This window comes from Nanorana parkeri, unplaced genomic scaffold (assembly GCF_000935625.1).
Source record: "Nanorana parkeri isolate BGI_ZX_2015 unplaced genomic scaffold, ASM93562v1 scaffold1326, whole genome shotgun sequence".
Taxonomy (NCBI): domain Eukaryota; kingdom Metazoa; phylum Chordata; class Amphibia; order Anura; family Dicroglossidae; genus Nanorana; species Nanorana parkeri.
The window spans coordinates 293,542-313,908 of NW_017307594.1; the positions used below are offsets into that span (position 1 = coordinate 293,542).

General features: G+C 47.8%; 2 protein-coding genes across 2 annotated transcripts in view; one reads left to right on the forward strand and one right to left on the reverse strand.

The window, feature by feature from the left end:
- LOC108797722 overlaps positions 1-9,568 on the reverse strand; it is an 11,956-nt gene extending 2,388 nt beyond the window's left edge. Inside the window, exons 1-7 of the mRNA XM_018569374.1 lie at positions 9,518-9,568; positions 7,609-7,705; positions 6,927-6,942; positions 3,814-3,868; positions 3,294-3,359; positions 2,569-2,637; positions 1,768-2,138 (exon numbers count right to left, since the gene is read on the reverse strand). Coding sequence (XP_018424876.1) covers positions 1,768-2,138; positions 2,569-2,637; positions 3,294-3,359; positions 3,814-3,868; positions 6,927-6,942; positions 7,609-7,705; positions 9,518-9,568 — 725 coding nt within the window. The remainder of the gene's footprint in view (positions 1-1,767; positions 2,139-2,568; positions 2,638-3,293; positions 3,360-3,813; positions 3,869-6,926; positions 6,943-7,608; positions 7,706-9,517) is intronic.
- An 8,745-nt stretch (positions 9,569-18,313) lies between these two features.
- The window catches only part of LOC108797723, a 46,575-nt gene continuing 44,521 nt past the window's right edge, over positions 18,314-20,367 (forward strand). Inside the window, exon 1 of the mRNA XM_018569375.1 lies at positions 18,314-18,481. Within this exon, the coding sequence (XP_018424877.1) occupies positions 18,314-18,481 (168 nt within the window). The remainder of the gene's footprint in view (positions 18,482-20,367) is intronic.

The following is a 20,367-nucleotide window of genomic DNA, read 5'->3' on the forward strand; positions in this document are numbered from 1 at the left end:
ACATGTTACATATCGCCGCGAACGTCGGAGTGAGAGCAATAATTTTAGGGCCATCAATCACTGATAACACTAAACTGATGAGCGGTAAAAACGTTTAAAGCGTCGACTATGGCTAATTTTGGTTGCGGTCGTTTTCTGCAATGTCGCGGGTGCACGCAATTTTAAAGCTTGACATGTTTGGTGTCTATTTAACCGACGTGACCCCATCTTTTATATTTGACAAAAAAACTGGGTAATAATAAAGGTTTCCTAACAATGTTAAAAAAAACGTTTTTTTTTCAAAATTTTCAGTAATTTTTCCTAATTATAGTAAAAAATAAAACCCGCAGTGGTGATTAAATACCACCAAAAGAAAGCTCTATCTGTCCCCCAAAAATGGTGTAAAATTCATTTCAGTACAGCGCTGCATGACAGAATAAATGTCAGTCAAAGTACCGCAGCACTGAATACTGAAAAATGGCCTGGCCAGGAAGGGGGTCTAAACACCTGGGCTTCAAGTGGTTAAAGTGGGACTAGACCCACCAATTTAACTGTCTTCCAAAACAGTTACTTTCAAGTAGGGATGCACCGATATATCGGCCGCAGAAACATATCGGCCGACGAATGCGCTTTTGGCTAAATGCCGAAAGTACCATTTTTGTGTCTATACATCGACGCATCCCTGGTTTCTCTCCTCCCCGCTGGGCGCTGCTCTGCGTCCCAGCCGGGAGGAGAGAAAGTGTGACAGCCAGGCGAGTGCTGCGGGAAGAGAGCGCTGTGAACGGCCAGCGCCTCTCCTCCCCGCACCGCTCAGCCTTCTATCACAGTCCGGCAGAGCGGTGTGTGGGCGGAGACAGCGCTGTCACAAGAGGCTGAGCTCTCCTCCCACACCGCTCCCTCGGCCTCCTGTGACAGCGTGTCAGAGAGCGGGTACAAGCAGTCAGTGATCGCTGAGTGTTTGTAGATAATTGAGGACATGGTATGGTTACTATATCCTCAATTATGAATGAATGGGAAGTGATCTACATCACTTCCTGTTCATTCATGATTGTGGTTATAGTAAACATACTCTATCCTCAATGAACAGAAACACTCAGAATAGAGGATTCCTGTTCATTGATAACAGGGGCTGCAGAAAAAGAGATTGAGGGCTCTGTGTCCTCAATCTCTTTTTCTATTTTAAAAGGGAAATATCAGGGGTCTGTTTAGACCCCTGATATTTCCCCAAAGCCCCTAAAAGTAAAAAATACAAATATTTAAAAAACAAAAAATGAATAAAAAAATAAATACAAATAAAATATTTAAAACATTTGAAAAAATAAAAAATCATTTTCGGTTTCGGCCTGACAATTTTTTTTATTTTGGTTTTGAAATTTCCATTTCGGTGCACCTCTACTTTCAAGGCATAGCTGATGTGCAGCACCATGGCAAAGATTGCACCTTCCCTGGCTGTAAGGCGCGTTCCTACGCTCTGCAAAACGCTCAAACACGGAAATCCCATTATTTCCTATGGGTATGGTTCACACCTGGGCGTATTACAGGCCGTATGAACGCGCTACAAAAACGCCCTACGTCCAAAGAAGTACAGGAGCTTCTTTGGGGCGTATTTGTTGCACGTTTCCATTGGGATACAGCCAGGTAGCCCTCGGAAACGCGGGTTTTTTTTTACCGCGAATCGCTGTAAAAACGTGCAACAAACGCGCATATTCGATACGCCTAGGTGTGAACCCAGCCTTAAGGATAGGGGGCGAGGAAACACAAATGTCAGCTTGTATATTTTGTACTCACCGATTCTTATCATTATCGAAATCTTTTTTCTTGGTAACATTGTCACATTCGAGCAGGTAGCGCAGGATCTTTTCGTTCAGGCAACGGTCGCGGAATTCCTCGGCCTCCGTTATGCAGTGCATTTCACCGGTGAGAAAGCGATCGGCATTGTCCACGTTGTGGCAGCACACCGATTCGAAGTTTGTGGGCATCGGCCTGCAGTTCCCGCAGACGCACCAGTCGTTGTTGCCGATGAGGGTGTCTCCAGAGGGGCTTTCGTCGGACGGGGAAGCAGGCCGGACGCGCACTGGATTTTCTGGGAAGCAGGGAGGGATTGGCTGACCTGGAGGGTTGACTTTCTCGTAGAGCCTTTGAAGGAGTTCTTTGAGTTCCTGTAAAATACATAAAAGACAATAAGACGTGTTGTCCTAAATCAGCGCCATGGCATTGCCCACACGGCAGGACTCGAAGATTGAGAAGGCCAGAATTGTGAGCCAATCAGGTTCTACTGCACTGACAAAAAGTGACCATCAGTCACTGCCCAGTCTGCTGGCGGGTCAGTGACCAAGCTGTATCACTTTACTGCAGCAGAAAAAAAAAAAAAGGAGGTCACCCTTCTGCAGTGAGGTCTTGGCAGGATCACATGGTTGGTCAAGGTGAATTACCAATCACGTGGCAGATATTCATATACATTTGAACGGAATACTTGGCCAATTGAAGAAATGTTTAGAGCGGAGCACCAAGCAGATGTGTGCAGCTTTACGTGAAGCCGAGTTGTGTCACAATGTCAATGACTGCAAGCTTCAAATAACAATCGACTACCTCGTCCGGCTCTCTCTCGGGAGAAGATGGTTCCGATTCCTCATCTTCGTCCGATGAATCCTCCAAAGACTTCAAAGAGAAAAAAAAAAAAAAAAAAATTGGTTTAAAAAAACAAATTTCTACTCTTTGTGCAATGAAACACTTCAGCTTAAAGCGGAACTAGACCCACCAAATCTAATGGTCTCCCAAAACGGTTACTGTCAAGGCTGCCAGCGTGCTCATTTCAGCTCTCAACCAAACTTTCAGGCTTTTGAATGTCTGGTGTCATAGCCGATCCCATGTGCAACTGCAATCCAAATTGAGGCTAAGATGGCGCCTGGCTGTAGTTACACTTTAAATGAGATCTATGGGGAGAGCGAAATACACTCACCCCCATAATTAGAGCTGACGTGCGACACTGAAGCTGTCGCACGTCGGCTCTAATGATCGAGAACCGACCGATTACAAACCGCTCACTTCCTGATCTTCGCCTTACAGAGAGTGGCGACTGCAGGGATCCCCCCAGCGCTCATTAGAGGGACAGGCAGGTGGGCACAGCTGGCTCTAGAGAGGCAGGACCAGCTGTCAACCAGGTACTGAGGTGGCAATATTGCTCATCCTTCCAAAATGGAGACTGGGATCATTGCACGCGTCCTGATAAGGAACTCGCCATAGTTGGTCTCTGTGGGTGGTGATACTGTGGCCATTACTACAGTCATGGCATAGCTACGTTATAGAAAACTCACTCCTCTGTCGGAGTCCATGGTGTAGGAATACATGTCTTCAATCGTTTCCTCATCATAAAGGAAATCCTGTTAGAAAAAAATAGAATTGATCATAAATACATATATTTATATATAACCCTACAGAGTATCAATGTCCATGAGGTCTATATACCAACATCAATAAACCAATTACAATTCCCAGGAAAAGTACACAGCCAGTCACATGACCAAAAACCCAGGCATCAGTCACATGATTTCTGCTGAAGGGCAGCCTTCCATAAAACAGGACCGAAACCCTCGGCATCTGGTTATGTGACCAGCCACAGGGGTAGGCAACCTTGGCATTCCAGATGTTTTGGAACTACAAGTCCCATGAGGCATTTGCAAGACTCTGATGGAATTTGTAGTTCCACCGCAGCTGAAGTGCCAGGGCTGGCTTTGACGTTCGATTGGGCCCCAAGTGATGCAAGAAGCAGCATTTGACGGGTATCAGTTGACCTCTAGGTTGTATCTTGCTGCTCATACAATGACTTGTACTTACTGTTGATCTTCCTAGAAGCGGGTCAATGCTCTGGGACCCCGAGCCATCATTTATTCTGTTGAGAAAAGAAAAAGGCCGATGTCGAGATCAGACATTCTGAGCTTCATATAGTCTTAGCATAGAAGGCTTATGAATGGAGGATCGTATATCACAATCAAAGACATTTAGCATTCAGTGACAAATTAAAGGTTACATAGTATTTGAGGTTGAATAAAGACATTAGTCCATCAAGTCCAACCTATTAGGATAAAGGTCACAGCTAATTTTCCATAGAAGCCATCCCAATGCTAGCGATAGGTCTGAGATGATGGAAGTCGTGACCATTGCAACCACAGCTATCATGTAGATTGGTCACGTTGTACATATGCACTACATGGCCAAATGTGTGGACACCCCTTCACATTATTGGGTTCAGGGGTTCCCAGTGAAGGGTACGGTTAGTACTACAGTATACAAAGGCATTTTAGACAATTGTGCTCTTGTGGGAACCGTTTGGTGAAGGTCCTTTTCTGTTCCAGCATGACTGTGCCCCCCCCCCCCCCGGAAAGAGACCCACCCCCTCTAAAACTGTTCCCGCATGACTGTGCCCCCCCCCCCCCGTGAACAAAGCCATCTCCATAAAGACAAGTGTGGTGTGAAGGAACTTGAGTGGCCCTCACAAAGCCCTGAACTGCACACCTTTGGGGTAAAATAGAACAAGGACTGCAAGACAGATCTTCCCATTCAACATCAGCGCCAAATGCTCTATTGGCCCAGAGACGAACTGCGAAATCTTGTGGCCCAAAATGGTGGAGGTTTTTATAGCCGCAAAGAGAGACCAGACACTTATCCATGCGCATGGATTTGGAATGGGATGTCCAGCAAGGCTGTATAGGTGTGATGGTCTGCTAGCCACAAACGTTTGGCCATTTAGTGTGCACCGTGACCATATGAAGCATGATACAGGTATAAACCCTTAACATCTAATAATCTATAGGACTACATCTCGCTGACTGGCTGGTGGGCTTAAAACTTGATCAGAGGTCAGCTGGTAGAACACCACACACACATTGAGTAGATGTTAACAGTACTTTGTTATGTTCTTTGGGTTATGCAATGCCCCTTCTACCCTTCCAAAATGTACTCAAGCCTCTACAATTTTCTTAACGTGTGTCATAACCAGGGCCGGATTTACTCTCCCTGCCGCCCCAAGGCCAGGTTCCACAATACGCCCCCCGCGCCCGCCATCCCCCCTCCCCATCAATTGAGAATGGCAACCAGATGGCAGGCTAGTTTCAATATTTTTTTCACTGTTTCACTTTTTATTCAATTATTTCTTATTTTTGTTTTAATTTTTATTTATTTAATTATTTTTTTATCAATTTACATTTTTTTTCACCTAACTTTTTTGCTATCACACAGGAGAAAACAATCCCCTGTGTAATAGCAAGGTAGACGGCTACTTCCTCCGGCGTCAATCTACATTAACAGGACGCCGGTGGATTCATACCTCGGGCCCTATATCTGACAGCTGGAGGGGAGCAGTTGCGGCCCGCCCCGTCGTGATTGGACGGCGGGCGCACACTACGGTCCGCCGCCGGGACACCTTACACCGGCGCCCGAAACTTCCCCACAAGGTCACCGCTGCTGCCCATCTGCGCTCTGCCGCCCTGAGGCCGGGCCTCGGTGGCCTTGTGGGAAATCTGGGCCTGGTCATAACTCTAGAAGACATCCTGATCTTCTACTGGAGCCCACCACCCCTCTCAGGAAGCACCAAACGATGGCTGTCCAATGCTGTAGCTTTTCAGGAACTGAATGAAAACATTTCACCAACTCTCGGGTTGCAGTGATATTACATCCGGTTCTCAGTTTTTCCTGGAGGAGTATGCTTTGGCCCTTGGGGCAGGTCTACTTCTTTCCCAAGGGGGCTCCTTGTCAAGCTTTGTCCTTGTGAGTTTTACTCAAGAGGATTTTCATTGTCAGCTCTAAACTTCTTTTATGGAGGACAGGAATATGGCTTCTTCCCCGTATGAGCCCTCTAAGCCGACCTTCATAATACAGAAAAGGCCTGTCACCCTTGTGGGACCCTCTGGGGTATTAGTAGTTCATCTTTCCCATATAAAAATATACATTCAGTACGTCAGGATGACTTTTCTGGTGCCTTTAAGGTTTGTCTTTCTCAGAAAAACATATCCCACTGTCAGGGTGGATCAGTCAGCACCCATAGTACAGCTTCTGCCCGGATCACTGCACAAGCCAATGCGTATATTCGGTGCTAATATTGCGCATGCGTGAAACCGTGCATGTGCAATGGCACCTGGCGGGCTATTTAAGAATGGCTCCAGCATCTGCAAATTGCTGAGAAATCTTCAGCTGTAGTCTGCATTCCTGATCCTGTTTTTGATACCCGTCTGACCCAGCTTGATTCCTGACTCTGCCTGCCTTGTGACCCCCCTTCTGTCTTCTGATTTGGTACCATTCTGCTTGCAAGTGTATGACCCGGCCTGCTCCTAAATCACTTCTGCGCCACACTGACCGCACGTTACCTATCTGGCTTGTTCCTTGCTTCAGCTTCTCACACCAGTGCTGCCTGATCTGCTATCAGCCACCAGCTACCTCTGGCATCCAGTCGTCAGCACCACCATCTCCGGTGTGTCAGGCACTCATATCAGTCACAGGCACTCGTGCCCCTCTCTGTCCGTTCAGCTGCTGTCTCATCTCCAGTGGGGCTCAGACGAGAGCGGCAAGGGGAGGCCTTCCTCGTCACTTCAGGCTCACCCCAAGGTAATCAACACCCACATTCCAAACATGAATATGGCTTGTTCCCCGTGTAAATGTTTTATGGTCTGATAGGAGTAGACTTCCATACGAAGCATCTCCTACATTTAGGAGCATGAGAACAGCTCCTAACCTGTGTGAGTCCTCTGGTCTGAGATGTTTGGTTCTACGGGTTAAAAGTCTTCTACAATTGGCGAATGAGAATGTTTGAGCCATTCTACGTCTAAAAGGGTGTAACTGATCAGGAAACTCCCATCACATGGAGAAGAATCGGGTGGGTGATGTGTACTGGGACCAAATGGAGGGGTATCTGGGAAGGAACAAATGGGATATCATCTTCTATTTCAATATCATACCTTCTGTATTGTCCATCTGGAAGAAATAGGAAACAATAACGGTTATTGCCAATATGAAAAACATGCTGAGGAACATAATCATGAAGGGTGAGCATCACATGTGGACCTATGATGGTCTGCATGCAAATTCAATCTGTCTAGGAACACACACCCCTACAGACTGCCATCCACCCACCAAGGCTGTTTGATATTTGCATAACTCCTCCCAAGAGCCAGCCCGCTGCTTACATCAGAGCTAGGGGTAGGCTGCTGTGATATTGCCGGGAAGCTATATACAGCACCCTGCCTGACCCTCCCACCAGCTATGATCTGCCTGCACTGCAAAGGGAAGCACAGGGACACAGTGCTGGTAGCACTGGGTCTAAAATAAGGCACGTAATGAAAGTGGAAAGGTTTTATTTAAAAATGTCATTGGCATGTTACTAAGGGGCAAGAGAGGAACCAGCGAAGGCAAAATATAAGCAGCTTACACTTGAGCTTTAAATCAATGCCATGAAGGCATTTAAAGGTGGCATGGAAACCAGGGATCTAATAGAGACTGATGGCTTCTGACTCCCCCCCACTAGACACATTCCGTCCCCCCATTACCGTCTACTGACAGAGGAGGAGGGAGAAGAAGAGATTGTTGTAGTGACTGAACAAGGAGAATCTTGGACTCTATTCTGGATTTAGTGTTACTTACCCGCCCCGATCTCTGTAGGATATTCCTCCTCCTTACATTGCCTCATGAAGGAGTCTTGTGCTTCCTCCTTGACTTCAACTTTAACCGGACTTTCATTCTGAATGGCACAAAGCAACACAAAAATAATGTTATGCAAACGCAAGATGCCTACAAACATTGATGAAGCAACATTTGGCTTGACCCTCCGTCCAAGCATTGGGCAAATGGGCACGCTCGTGCCTTTGGGTGGCGTAGTCCCCAGAACAAGGCAATGAAAGGAATTCTCAACATGGCCACAGAGAAAGAAAAAGGTTCTTCCTTTTCCAAGGTGGAGGTACACTTTAAGATCTGCCATCCCTTGTTATCTATGGTTGTGGGGGACTAAAATGGCCAAGAAAACCGCCCAGCTCTAGATGTGTGACAGGTTATAGCTGTTGCATACCGATTCTGGGCTCCAATGGAAGCCCAATTCACTCTGTGCCTCCCTTCCTACCCATCATGGAGGAATCCAAAAACCAAACCACAGTTATTTAATCAATTCTAACTAAAGCTGAACTCTGGCCAAACAACTATATTCACAGATGAAATACATATAAGTAAGCTGTTTTGGTGTGCTAAAGGTAGACTGGTTCTCTTTAGGGAGACATCAGGGGTCTAGTTGACCCGTATCATCACCTCTGAACTCTGTAGAAGCTAAATCGAGTGCAGTCTCTGCTTTTCTTGCTTCAACCCTGGCCACAAAGGCTGAAGAATGACGTACTTGAACCCGGAAGTGATTAGAGCTGAGCGCATCCAGGTTCGTTCGTCAGCCAAGCCTGATCTTCAGCTGACAGCTGGCTGTTCAAATGTAAACATTCACATGTCAATGCTGCTGCCATGACTCACGTCAGTGGCAGCAATAGGATTAAAACAACCCCTCTACCTGTCTTTGTACTCCCTTGTGATGCTAACACTCAAAACGGCCAACAATGTAATGCGATGAATCCTACTCTGTCACGTCTGTGATATCACCTAACTTACCTGGCACAAAGGGGCCGTCCTCTGGGAAAGGGTTTAAAGGAGAACTATGAGGTGAGTGCTTTTCACTCACCTCATAGTTCTAGCCGACCTGTGACAATGAGACTGTCACAGGTCGGCTCAGTAGATCGGGAGGTGAGCGAACACATACTGGCGTTCGCTCACCTCTCGATCCTGTCACGGCTCTCTGCCGTGACAGGGGAGGGGGCGGGTACAGCTGGCTCTGCCTCTCGATATGCAGAGCCAGCTGTCAGTCACGCAGCTGGGCGGATCCCGGCACAATTGTCGGGATCCGCTTGAGCGTCTCAGTATACCGCGAGCTACAGCTCGCGGTATACTGAGCCTAGGGTGACGGGAGGACGCTAGTTTGTGTCCTCCCGTTACCCTGAGGAGAACTATGGGGAAAAGCCTTAACCCCATAGTTCTCCTTTAAGATGCCCAAATGGGACCTAGTAAAATCAGACTTTGAACAACATCCCTACTGCAGGAAGTTCAGTCGAGACTGATTGATTAGCGCACTCCCAGGGTGGTGTAGCGAATTGTGGCCAGTATGCTGCTCCTATACTGATTGGGCCAGGGTGTCCAATTGTAAGACTGAACAGGAAAAAGAAGAGGGTAGGAGCTCAACAGCCTGGTGCCAGGTGTGTGGATGGGGAGTGATGAGTAAAGGAGGATGTGTACATATGGGGTGGTGACAGAGGATGTTGAGCACTTACATGTGATCGGTGGTGTGGTAATGGGACACTTCTGTTGGCGTGGTCGTGGAGTCACGTTTTGGGACTGGAAGGACGTCACAAGGTGTTGTCTTGGTCCTTGCGCGGAATCCCGGTCGAAAACCAATGTGGAGGGAAGACGATGGCAAAGTTCCAAGTTTCTGCAGTAGTATGTGTAGGAATGTGAATTCGCTACTCACCAAGAGGTTTGGTGAAGCAACTCGAACGTTGCCATTGTCCTCCTTCCACATTGGTTTTCGACCGGGATTCCGCGCAAGGACCAAGACAACACCTTGTGACGTCCTTCCAGTCCCAAAACGTGACTCCACGACCACGCCAACAGTGTCCCATCACCACACCACCCATCACATGAAAGTGCTCGACATCCCCGTCACACCCCATATATACACATCCTCATTTACTTATCACTCCCCATCCACCCAACTAGCACCACACTGTTGCGCTCCTGCCCTCTTCTTTTTCCTGTCCAGCTAAAGTCCTGCCTGCTTAGCAAGATCCGTCCACAAGCTTCTCCAGGAGCTTCATTGGGAAACCCGACTGCCCATTTCTCTGCCACCAGATTTACTTCCTGGACTGCGGCCATGTATACAGCTACCTACAAGGAAGTGTAAGGATGCGCGCGCCTACAGCTACACCGGCAAGTGGCGGACATTGACTCGAGTTATTGTTTTATTGGCTACGAGTCTGTTGTGGGATTGCTGACCCTTACGTTGGTGTCTGAATAAAGGTTTGGTGTGGATTGCTCTGGATCTGCTCCTCGGCCTTCGTTTCATTCCCCCCTCACCATGTGTTGTATGCTCATCCCAGTACCTGATAATCCGGTGAGGCGTAATTCCGGTCCTGTGCGCGCCTGCTACTGAAATCACCTGTAGAAAACAGTTTATTGTTAAAGTGGACCTGTCACCATGGCTCGCATATCAGACCAAACACATATACCAAACATTTGCCATAAGCAGCCACTCGTGATCCTCTTGGTCTGTCAATAGTACTTTCAGTTCATAATCATCTTGGCTGCATTTGTTTTTGTACCCCCACCACTTCTGGGAGTGTCTAAACTCTCAGGCCATACATTCTGAGTCTATTTATCATCAATTCACAGAGCCAAATCTCTGAGAACATTCAGAGTTCTGATCCTTCTTTATTGCGTTGTCCTAAATTCCTGTTTTGCTGACAACTCAAGATTTAAGAGGGAGCAAATCTTCATAACAGGAACACAGACAGACAGAGGTTCTAACACCTCTCCGCTCGATCAAAGAAAAACAAGATATACTGTACATACACTTTAACAGGCGGATTTATAAATCTTCCTATGAGCATATAGCTGGGCCAATGCCATTCACATAGCATTACGTGGAGCTGAGGAGCACAGGACATTCCAATGCTCCTCAGCGCCATCCAGTGGCAATAATGCCATGACGAACGGCATTCGCCAAGCTATACGCAGGGAGGAGGATTTATACATCAGCCACCTCGAGTCATCTGAACAAGTAGAATCAATCTGCAAATGTTTTTTTGTGTTTAGCATTTAATACTCACTTATGCTGATCTCCACAGGGACTTCCTCCTCTTTAATCCTTATGTGCCTTCCTTCCTCAGCGGCTCTGGTGTCTGTGAATAGAAATGAGAGTGAAGCCCCCTGTACTGAGACATATGAGAGACCCCAGAGAGTGTGTGTGGGGGGGAGACTGGTCACGTCTCTTGGCTGGTAACACACAATGACATGATGTGAGGCGGAGAGCCGGAGTCTAATAGAGGCTGATGGCTCCTGACTCCCCCCACTAGACACATTCCGTCCCCCCATTACTGTCTACTGACAGAGGAGGGGGGAGAAGAAGAGATTGTTGTAGTGACTGGACAAGGAGAATCTGGTCATGTCTCTTGGCTGGTAACACACAATGACATGATGTGAGGAGGAGAGCCGGAGTCTAATAGAGGCTGATGGCTCCTGACTCCCCCCACTAGACACATTCCGTCCCCCCATTACTGTCTACTGACAGAGGAGGGGGGAGAAGAAGAGATTGTTGTAGTGACTGGACAAGGAGAATCTGGGACTCTTCTCTGGATTTAGTGTTCATTCCTCACCTGTGCTCATCTCTGGAGGGATTTCTTCCTCAATACATTGCTCATCACCCCATATGTACGTCTCTTGTACTTCCTCTTTTATTTCAGCTTTAACGCCACTTGAACTTCCACTCTTAAAAATACGGAAAAAGTGTTACTTTTCCGAACGGAGATCTAAAAATGGTTTACATAAACAATATAGAGTGTTAAAGACTTCCATTCTCTGCTACCTTTTGATGCTGTGCGGCTTTGCGTCCTTGCGGTCTATTTGATGTGCTTTTATTACTGGATCTACCTGTAGGAAACACACACACTGACTGAATACATTGTTTCTATGTCTTTATATCAGAGGATGTGTGTATCTAGGGGGATCCTCAATACTCAAGAAGTGAAAGTCTCCTCTTACCTGCTGACCTTCGGGGCCATTTCTCCATGGTCACCTCCTTTCAGAAGTCCTTATGTCGTTCTAAATACTCCCTCCTGTATGCCCGGCCTGTTGGTGGTGCTCACACTGCAATACATAAAAAATAACACAAAGGTTACAAATATTTAGCAGAGTGCTGGTAGAGGTCAATTACACGTCTTCAGGGTGATGGTTCCATTTGCAGGCTCTTTAAACAGAGATGTGAACCAAATTGTACTCTATTCAGCCTATTAGTGGGTGTCACGAGAGGAAGGGGGTAATGGCCTTGCCAGAGGTCTTCACTCAGTCAGAACTATTGGGGCTAAAAGGAATGAAATTATAAGGCCTATACACATTACTTCACATATTGTTACATGGGCATCCTTGAAGCCATCTTTGTCTGTCTGTTATGAGGTGAATGCAAGTTCATCATTCCTAGACAAAGACTCTAAGGCCTAGTTCACACCCGGGCAATTTGTAGCGCGTTTGAACGCTCTGCAAAATGCTCAAACACCGAAATCCCATTATTTCCTATGGGTATGGTTCACACCTGGGCGTATTACAGGCCGTATGAACGCGCTACAAAACGCCCTACGTCCAAAGAAGTACAGGAGCTTCTTTGGGGCGTTTTTGTTGCGCGTTTCCATTGGGATACAGCCAAGTAGCCCTCGGAAACGCGCGTTTGTCGCCCTTTTTTTTAACCGCGAATCGGGGTAAAAACGCGCGTCACGAAACGCGCATATTTGATACGCCTAGGTGTGAACCCAGCCTAACAGCAAAATGTTTAAGAGCCTTATCACAAATTCCCAGGTTGTAAATTGTGGGGTCCTAGACAACAAACACAAGATAAGGACTGGCCATGGGGCCAGACTGTGTTATAATGAGATTGATGACCGTCATGTCTCAACTTAAGACAATGAACAATGATTAATTTTTTTTCTCTCATTACTAGGAAAAAGAACTCATTTAAAAGTTGCCTTGTGAAGAAGTACTATTAATTGCAAGTGATTATATTAGCAATCGTTTCTATTGTGTTATTAATATTGTCAAGTATTATGTATTATTACAATATGCAACCTATATTCATTATACATTGTGTGGTTTTAGTCATTGAAACTTATTAGTATGCATTATTAATATAGTGGGTTTGTGTTTTGAAGAAAAAAAAAAAAAATCGGGCTGTTACTGATTAAAATTGTCGTGTTCGATTAATCGAAATTTTTTTTCATCGATTCATTTTGATTCATTATAACGCACATACAGAATTCTTGTCTAAGCAACAATTGGTAATGGGGACAGGGCCACACAAAGAAATTTAAAAAAGGTAAAAATCTGCAGGTATTGATAGAAAGACTTATTAAAGGAGAACTATGAGGCGAGTGATTTTCACTCACCTCATAGTTCTAGCCGACCTGTGACAATGAGACTGTCACAGGTCGGCTCAGTAGATCGGGAAGTGAACGAAAACATACAGCTGCGGCGTCTCAGTATACTGAGCCCAGGGTGACGGGAGGACGCTAGTTTGTGTCCTCCCGTTACCCTAAGGAGAACTATGGGGAAAAGCCTTAACCCCATAGTTCTCCTTTAAGCTTGAACTCCACTCGGAGCTATTGAAAAGATTTCAAAAGTTCCATCTCTGTAAGGAAAGTCTATAATATCAATAGAAGCCTTTTTTTTATGCCTGGAAGATGGCAAGTTGGTATAAATTAGTCAAAGCTTCATTACTCCATATTATGTGTTTGTTTACATTCCACACTGAAGTCCTCTGTCTGCACAATAGGCCCCCAAGCAGACTGTGTAGTGGGGTTAGGATTGTGAACATGCCTCTTCAGCCAATAAGACCTGCTGCTGGATTTCCTCCTCCCCCTCGTTAGTCTCTCGTCGACTAACGAAGGGAAGGGGGGAGAAGTCAGGTGACGTCAAGGACATTGACGTCACCGGACTCCTCCCCCCTTACCTTCGTTAGCCGTCACGGACATTGACGTCACCGGACCCCCCCCCCCTGACGTGGGTTACCACACTGAAGTCCTCTGTCTGCACAATAGGCCCCCAAGCAGACTGTGTAGTGGGGTTAGGATTGTGAACATGCCTCTTCAGCCAATAAGACCTGCTGCTGGATTTCCTCCTCCCCCTCGTTAGTCTCTCGTCGACTAACGAAGGGAAGGGGGGAGAAGTCAGGTGACGTCAAGGACATTGACGTCACCGGACTCCTCCCCCCTTACCTTCGTTAGCCGACGGAGCCACTTGGCGAAGGGGGGAGGAGTCCGGTGACGTCGATGTCCGTGACGTCACCGGATCTCCGACGGAAGTCGGCGGAGAGGTGAGTACCGATCAAAAACATTTTAGAGCCAGCTGTCAATCATGCAGCTGGGTGGATCTCGACAGTAATGTCGGGATCCGTCCCGGCTGCCGCAGTCTCAGTATACCGCGAGCTGTTGCTCTCTAGATACTGAGCTTTGGGTGACGGGAGGACGCTAGTTTGTGTCCTCCCGTGACCCTTAGGAGAACTATGGGGAAGAGCCCTGACCCCATAGTTCTCCTTTAATTACAGATCCTTGCTTGTTTTCATAAATAGAAAACTCTGACAACTCCTTTCGTTGCCACCTTTACTGGGTCTAACTTCTCCTAATACCGCCCTTGTTATAGTCATTTCAGGTGCACATTGACTACAGAGATCTTACTATAGAAAATTACTAGGTTCCTCATGCTCATCCTACAGCTTGAGGGCTGCATATGGGTTTATGGTACTTACTGTGTGGTCCTTGGGCCATATGAGTCAGTGTTCTCAACGACGTCTAAAACCTCGACCCACCTCCCGCAGAAACGTCTGAAACCTCCAAGCACCTCCCGCAGCAACGTCTGAAACCTCCAAGCACCTCCCGCAGCAACGCCTGAAACCTCTAGCCAGCTCCTGCAGCCACGTCTGAAACCTCTAACCACCTCCTGCAGCAACGTCTGAAACCTCTAACCAACTCCTGCAGCAACGTCTGAAGCCTCTAACCAACTCCCGCAGCAACGTCTGAAGCCTCTAGCCACCTCCTGCAGCAACGTCTGAAACCTCTAACCACCTCCTGCAGCAACGTCTGAAACCTCTAACCACCTCCTGCAGCAACGACCATTAGGGTGTGCACACAAAAGTACAAGGAGCCTGGAAGGTGGTCATGTGACCACCTATCCGGCTTCCTTATTGAATGGGAAGATACAGCCACACTCCCTCGCAGCTTCCCAGGCACCGAGGACTGTGGCTGTTACGTGAGGAGTGTAAGTGGCAAGTGGTGTCGCGCTCTGTATCACTGACCCGGTCACAGAGAGATCTTTGTGATCCCTCCACCGGCTCAAGGACTAAAAACATGACACCCGCTGTTGCAGTTTCAGTGTTGTGCCCAGGCACACCCGGAACACCCTATGCGCACACCTATGGAGACATAATGAGACCTTCCATGATCTCCGCCATCACCAGACCTAACTTTTCCAAAGTCAACATTTACACGCATTCAGACCCCTCCCCCTTAAAAATTACACCATGCCAAAATCCTACTTTGACCATATATGAAAAGGGCGCTGCTCTTCTTAGGGCCTGAAAAACCAGGACAGACGCTAAAATCAAGGAGGATGGAATGGGAACGACAAGCTGCAAGCATCACGGTGGAACGTGACCCCACCATCCCTGGCCATTCTATTCCTATAAGACATGGTTCGTGATTTTTCCAAAGAATACGCCCCCAGCGAGGTCAGCCCGGCCTCAGAGGAGCTCACCATCTAATGGTCTACACAGCAGAGGAAGCTGATGATTTGTTGAGGTGACATGACCCCCCCATCCCATATCCAGTCCACAGAGAGTGCTGGGACCCCCTTCTTTTATAATAAGACATTAATGTTGTAAATATTACCTCTCCTCACCGAGCACACACCAACCAGCAGGATACCTCTGGCGCTAAAACAGTCCCTCCGCGCCTCTTCCTCTGCGCTACAACACAATGGCGGCCGCCTTGCACTTCTCCCCCAAGCAAGTCCACAGGAAAATGGCCGCCGCCGCCCTCCCACTTCCTTCCAGTTTTCCGGAGAGCCAATCAGAACGTCCGCTCAGCCTGCGTTGAAAGCCAGTCAGAACCGGCCAGCAGAGGGCGCAGGTAGGCGCTCTCCTCTGTTCTCTGCAGGGAGGTACTGCATGTTCATTCACTTCCTGTGTGTAGCGGAGAGAGAAAAACGGACTTCCGGTCGGGGTCGTTGTGGAGCAGTTGGTGAGTGATGTGTGATAATAAACTGATGAATATTAATGAAGAGTTAGAGAGATTCAGTAGGAGAGGGGGGTTTAGGAAAGGGGTGTACGCCCTGCTACCCACTTTATATACAGAGGAGGACTGGAGGTAATAACGGTTTCTTCTTATTATGATAGAAGGTTCAAGTACTGTATGTGGTCTGGGGTGGGGTGGGATAGTTATGGAGAACACTGGGGTTTTATGTGATATCTATGAAGAACACAGAAGGGGGATGTTGCATGTGACATATCTAATGAAGAGCAGAGTGAGAGGTTGTGTGATAGCTATCGGGAACACGGGAGGGGGACATCTATCTATGAAGAACAGGGCAGTCATGTGACATCTAGAAAGAACACGGGGGGTACATGTGACATCTAGAAAGAACACGGGGGTACATGTGACATCTATCTATGAAGAACAGGGCAGTCATGTGACATCTAGAAAGAACACGGGGGGTACATGTGACATCTAGAAAGAACACGGGGGTACATGTGACATCTAGAAAGAACACGGGGGTCCATGTGACATCTATCTATGAAGAACAGGGCAGTCATGTGACATCTAGAAAGAACACGGGGGTACATGTGACATCTAGAAAGAACACGGGGGTACATGTGACATCTAGAAAGAACACGGGGGTACATGTGACATCTAGAAAGAACACGGGGGTACATGTGACATCTAGAAAGAACACGGGGTACAGGGTTGTGTGACATAGATGAAGAACACGGGATGAGAGGAGGTTTGTGTGGCCTCTACTTTGGGGACTCTGGGTAATAATTAAACAGTTAAAATTGCCCCCCAAGCTGATGTTCTAACTAACTCTTCATGCCAGTCGCTCCCCCGTCTTGTTGTCCCTCCTCTTACCGGTCGCTCCCCCGTCTTGTTGTCCCTCCTCTTACCGGTCGCTCCCCCGTCTTGTTGTCCCTCCTCTTACCGGTCGCTCCCCCGTCTTGTTGTCCCTCCTTGGGGGGTCAGGTTGGGTCAGGTGACGGTCTCTTCCACCATTTCATTCATTTAAGGCCTTTTAAAGAAATATATGATTATTTTTTTAGTAGCCTTCACCCTCCGTTATGTTGTTCAGGCCGCCATCCCTATACGTGGCGCCAATTACAAACTGCGCACTATTTTACTACCCTGTGTCATTCATTATATATGTATTGCACATTGATGTTTACAGGTCTGCATATTTTACAGGTCGGCTGTTCAGACGGCTTTCCATGAGGATTCCATGATGGAGACTGGGCAGTCCCTTCTCTCTCTGGGTAAGAGAAGACTTATTGTTTGTAAAATGCCACCACGCCAGCATCCGTGTTCTGTGAGCGCTGGGGCAGATGAGTATTTGAGATGGCTGTGGACGCCGCCGCTGCCGACCGACCACCGGAGCTCCACAGATCCACATCCCCCCCCCCCGCCAGGACAGCGAAAAGGCGGCCAGAACGAACATGGCCGCCATTGTCGTGGCCTCAGCAACCTCCGTCCCCTTATACACTTATAGAAAAACTCTCGATTCCCCTATCTACAGTACAGCACGGATCAGGGGGGAGCCATCCTTGTTCCCGCCCACTGTTTCAGCAGTGGAATATGTGACCGGCAAAAGGAGAAGAATTCCAACAATTTCTCAGCTGCTCCAGGGCAGATCGGCATCGCAGATGGCATGTGCAGGAGAACCGATCTGCCCTGGAACAGCTGATCGGTCCTGAAATGTCACTTTTATCCGACTCTGTGAGTGCAATCTGACATTCCACTAAGGCGGATAGAAGTGACATTTCAGGACCGATCAGCTGTTCCAGGGCAGATCGGTTCTCCTGCACATGCCATCTGCGATGCCGATCTGCCCTGGAGCAGCTGAGAAATTGTTGGAATTCTTCTCCTTTTGCCGGTCACATATTCCACTGCTGAAAAAGTGGGCGGGATTAGGTTAAATTGTGTGACCACGTCACGGGTCACACATTCCACCGCCGAAAAACTGGGTGGGAGGACGTTAAAATGTCTGACCACGTCACGGGTCACACATGCCACCGCCGAAGAACTGGGCGGGATTAGGTTAAAATATGTGAACACGTCATCGGTCACACATTCTAACACGGTCACAAACTTTGATAGAACAACCCTCCCTACCAGGCTGTTGTATTTTGACAGTGACCAGTATGCCGCTGTCAGAATACCCCAGCAGTGGCTTCAGCTGAATGCCTACAGCAGGAGTAGCCAAGCTTTGGCCTTCCAGCTATGGGGAAACTACAAAACTCAACATGCATCTGCCTCTGGAAGTCATTCCTGTAGCTGTCACCGTCTTTCAATGCCTAATAGGACTTGTAGTGTCACCACGGCTAAAAGGGCGAAGTTTGGGTGACAGTCACTGTCTGGCCGAGATGTTTCAGATCAGCGCCTTCGAGAAATCAAACTTTGAATTGTCTTTTGTCAGATGGAGGGGAGCCAACTGGGTCACACGTGAGTAGGATTAGCTGGACTTGTCCAAAGTTCAACCAGTCCGTGGTCAGCTTAACAGCCTGGGCGTCATGGGTCAGACCGCACTCTCGATGAGTCTGTTAGCGAGACCATGTAGGACCATTTAGGTGATGGGACACACACACAGAGGAAGAATCAATGCCAACAGAACACCGGCCCATTAACCACTTGGAGTCCGCGGTGTTACACCCCCTTCCTGTCCAGGCCATTTTTCAGTATTCAGCGCTGGAACGGCCTCCACCCCTCTGGGAAGGCTTGTTACAAGATTTTGGATTTTATCCGTAGGAAAGCGTGTACATGAAGCCAATAGAGCATTTGGTGCTGATGTCCAATGGCTTCCAATCCACGTTCCATTTGACCCCAAAGGGGTAAGGGTTCAGTAGGGTCTCCAGGCCACTTGAGTTCCTCCACACCAAATTGGTCAAACCCGGGTCTTTATGGAGATGGCTTTGTACACGGGGGCGGAGTCATGCTGCAATAGAAAAGGACCTTCACCAAACTGTTCCCGCAAGGTTGGACGAGCACAATGGTCTACAATGTCTTCACTGGAGACACCTGATCCCAATCATTTGGAGGGGTGTCCACATAGTGTATTTGCTGATGTGTTGTGTGACAGGTACCCTAAGACAGTGGTGTCTCTAGGGGGGTGCGGCCCGCACCCGGGGGACACCATTGTAGGGGTGACACCAAAAGGACTCACAGTCATTTTGGTGTCACCCCCCTCTGAAAAGTCGGGCGCTCGGTCATGGACCGTATTTACCAAGACCCACTAGGTCAGGGGCGCCCACAATTTTTCGTCCGGAGATCTACTGTTCACATGACGAGCTCAAGGAGATCTACAAAACGAAAAAACACCTTTTATTTAAAAAAACAAGCGCATTACAATCGTTACTGGGGCTACTGCCTCTCTCCCGCGCTCTCTCCCCTGTATCTCTCTCCCTCTCCTTTCCCTGCTGTCTCTCTCTGGGCCGGTTCACACCACAAAGTCTGCGTTCCAGAGCGTTCAGCCTCTGGAACGCAAGCCGGCCGGCTTCCTACGTTCAGGGGCGGGAGGGGGTGCATTGAAGTCAATGGCACCGCAGCCACGCCCCCCCTCGCCCACACCCGAAACGCAGGCACATCAAGGCCGCAACACTGTCTCTTCTCTTCTCTCTCTCTCTCTCTCTCTCTCTCTCTCTCCCTGCTGTCTCTTCTCTCTCTCTCCCTGTTGTCTCTTCTCTCTCTCTCTCCCTGATGTCTCTTCTCTCTCTCTCTCCCTGCTGTCTCTTCTCTCCCCACGATCACCGCAGGAGGGAGCTCAGGTCAGTGAGCCGATTGCGATCTACCAGTGTTTGCTTTGCGATGGACCTAATGGGCACCCCTGCACTAGGTGTTACTGCTCTCTGACAAATAGGCCAATGCAGAGGAATGTGTCAGTGTGTTGGAAGTCAGCTGCTAATTTACACAGGATCACATCTCCAACACCCGAAAATACTATGGCTGGTAATGATTAAAAATTTCCTGTTCGATATCAACATTTTTTTTAATCGATTAATTTCGATGAATTATAACGCACATACACATCCAACTACATTGGCCTATACACATACAGCACAGCAATGAAGTAATACAATGAACTAGGATCACACTAATCCAGCACGTTATTAATCTCACGTGCCCCACTCAATATGGCCGCCGCTTGAGTGGGGCAACTCAGAATAATAACAGGTAAAAATTCAGGTCCCCCTCTGCTGATTGACAGCAGCAGTGGGCGGATGCATTAGCTAGTTTTCTATTGGCTATTGCAAAGTGCAATAGCCAATAGGAATCTAGCTATGCATTCGTATGCCTTTTTTTT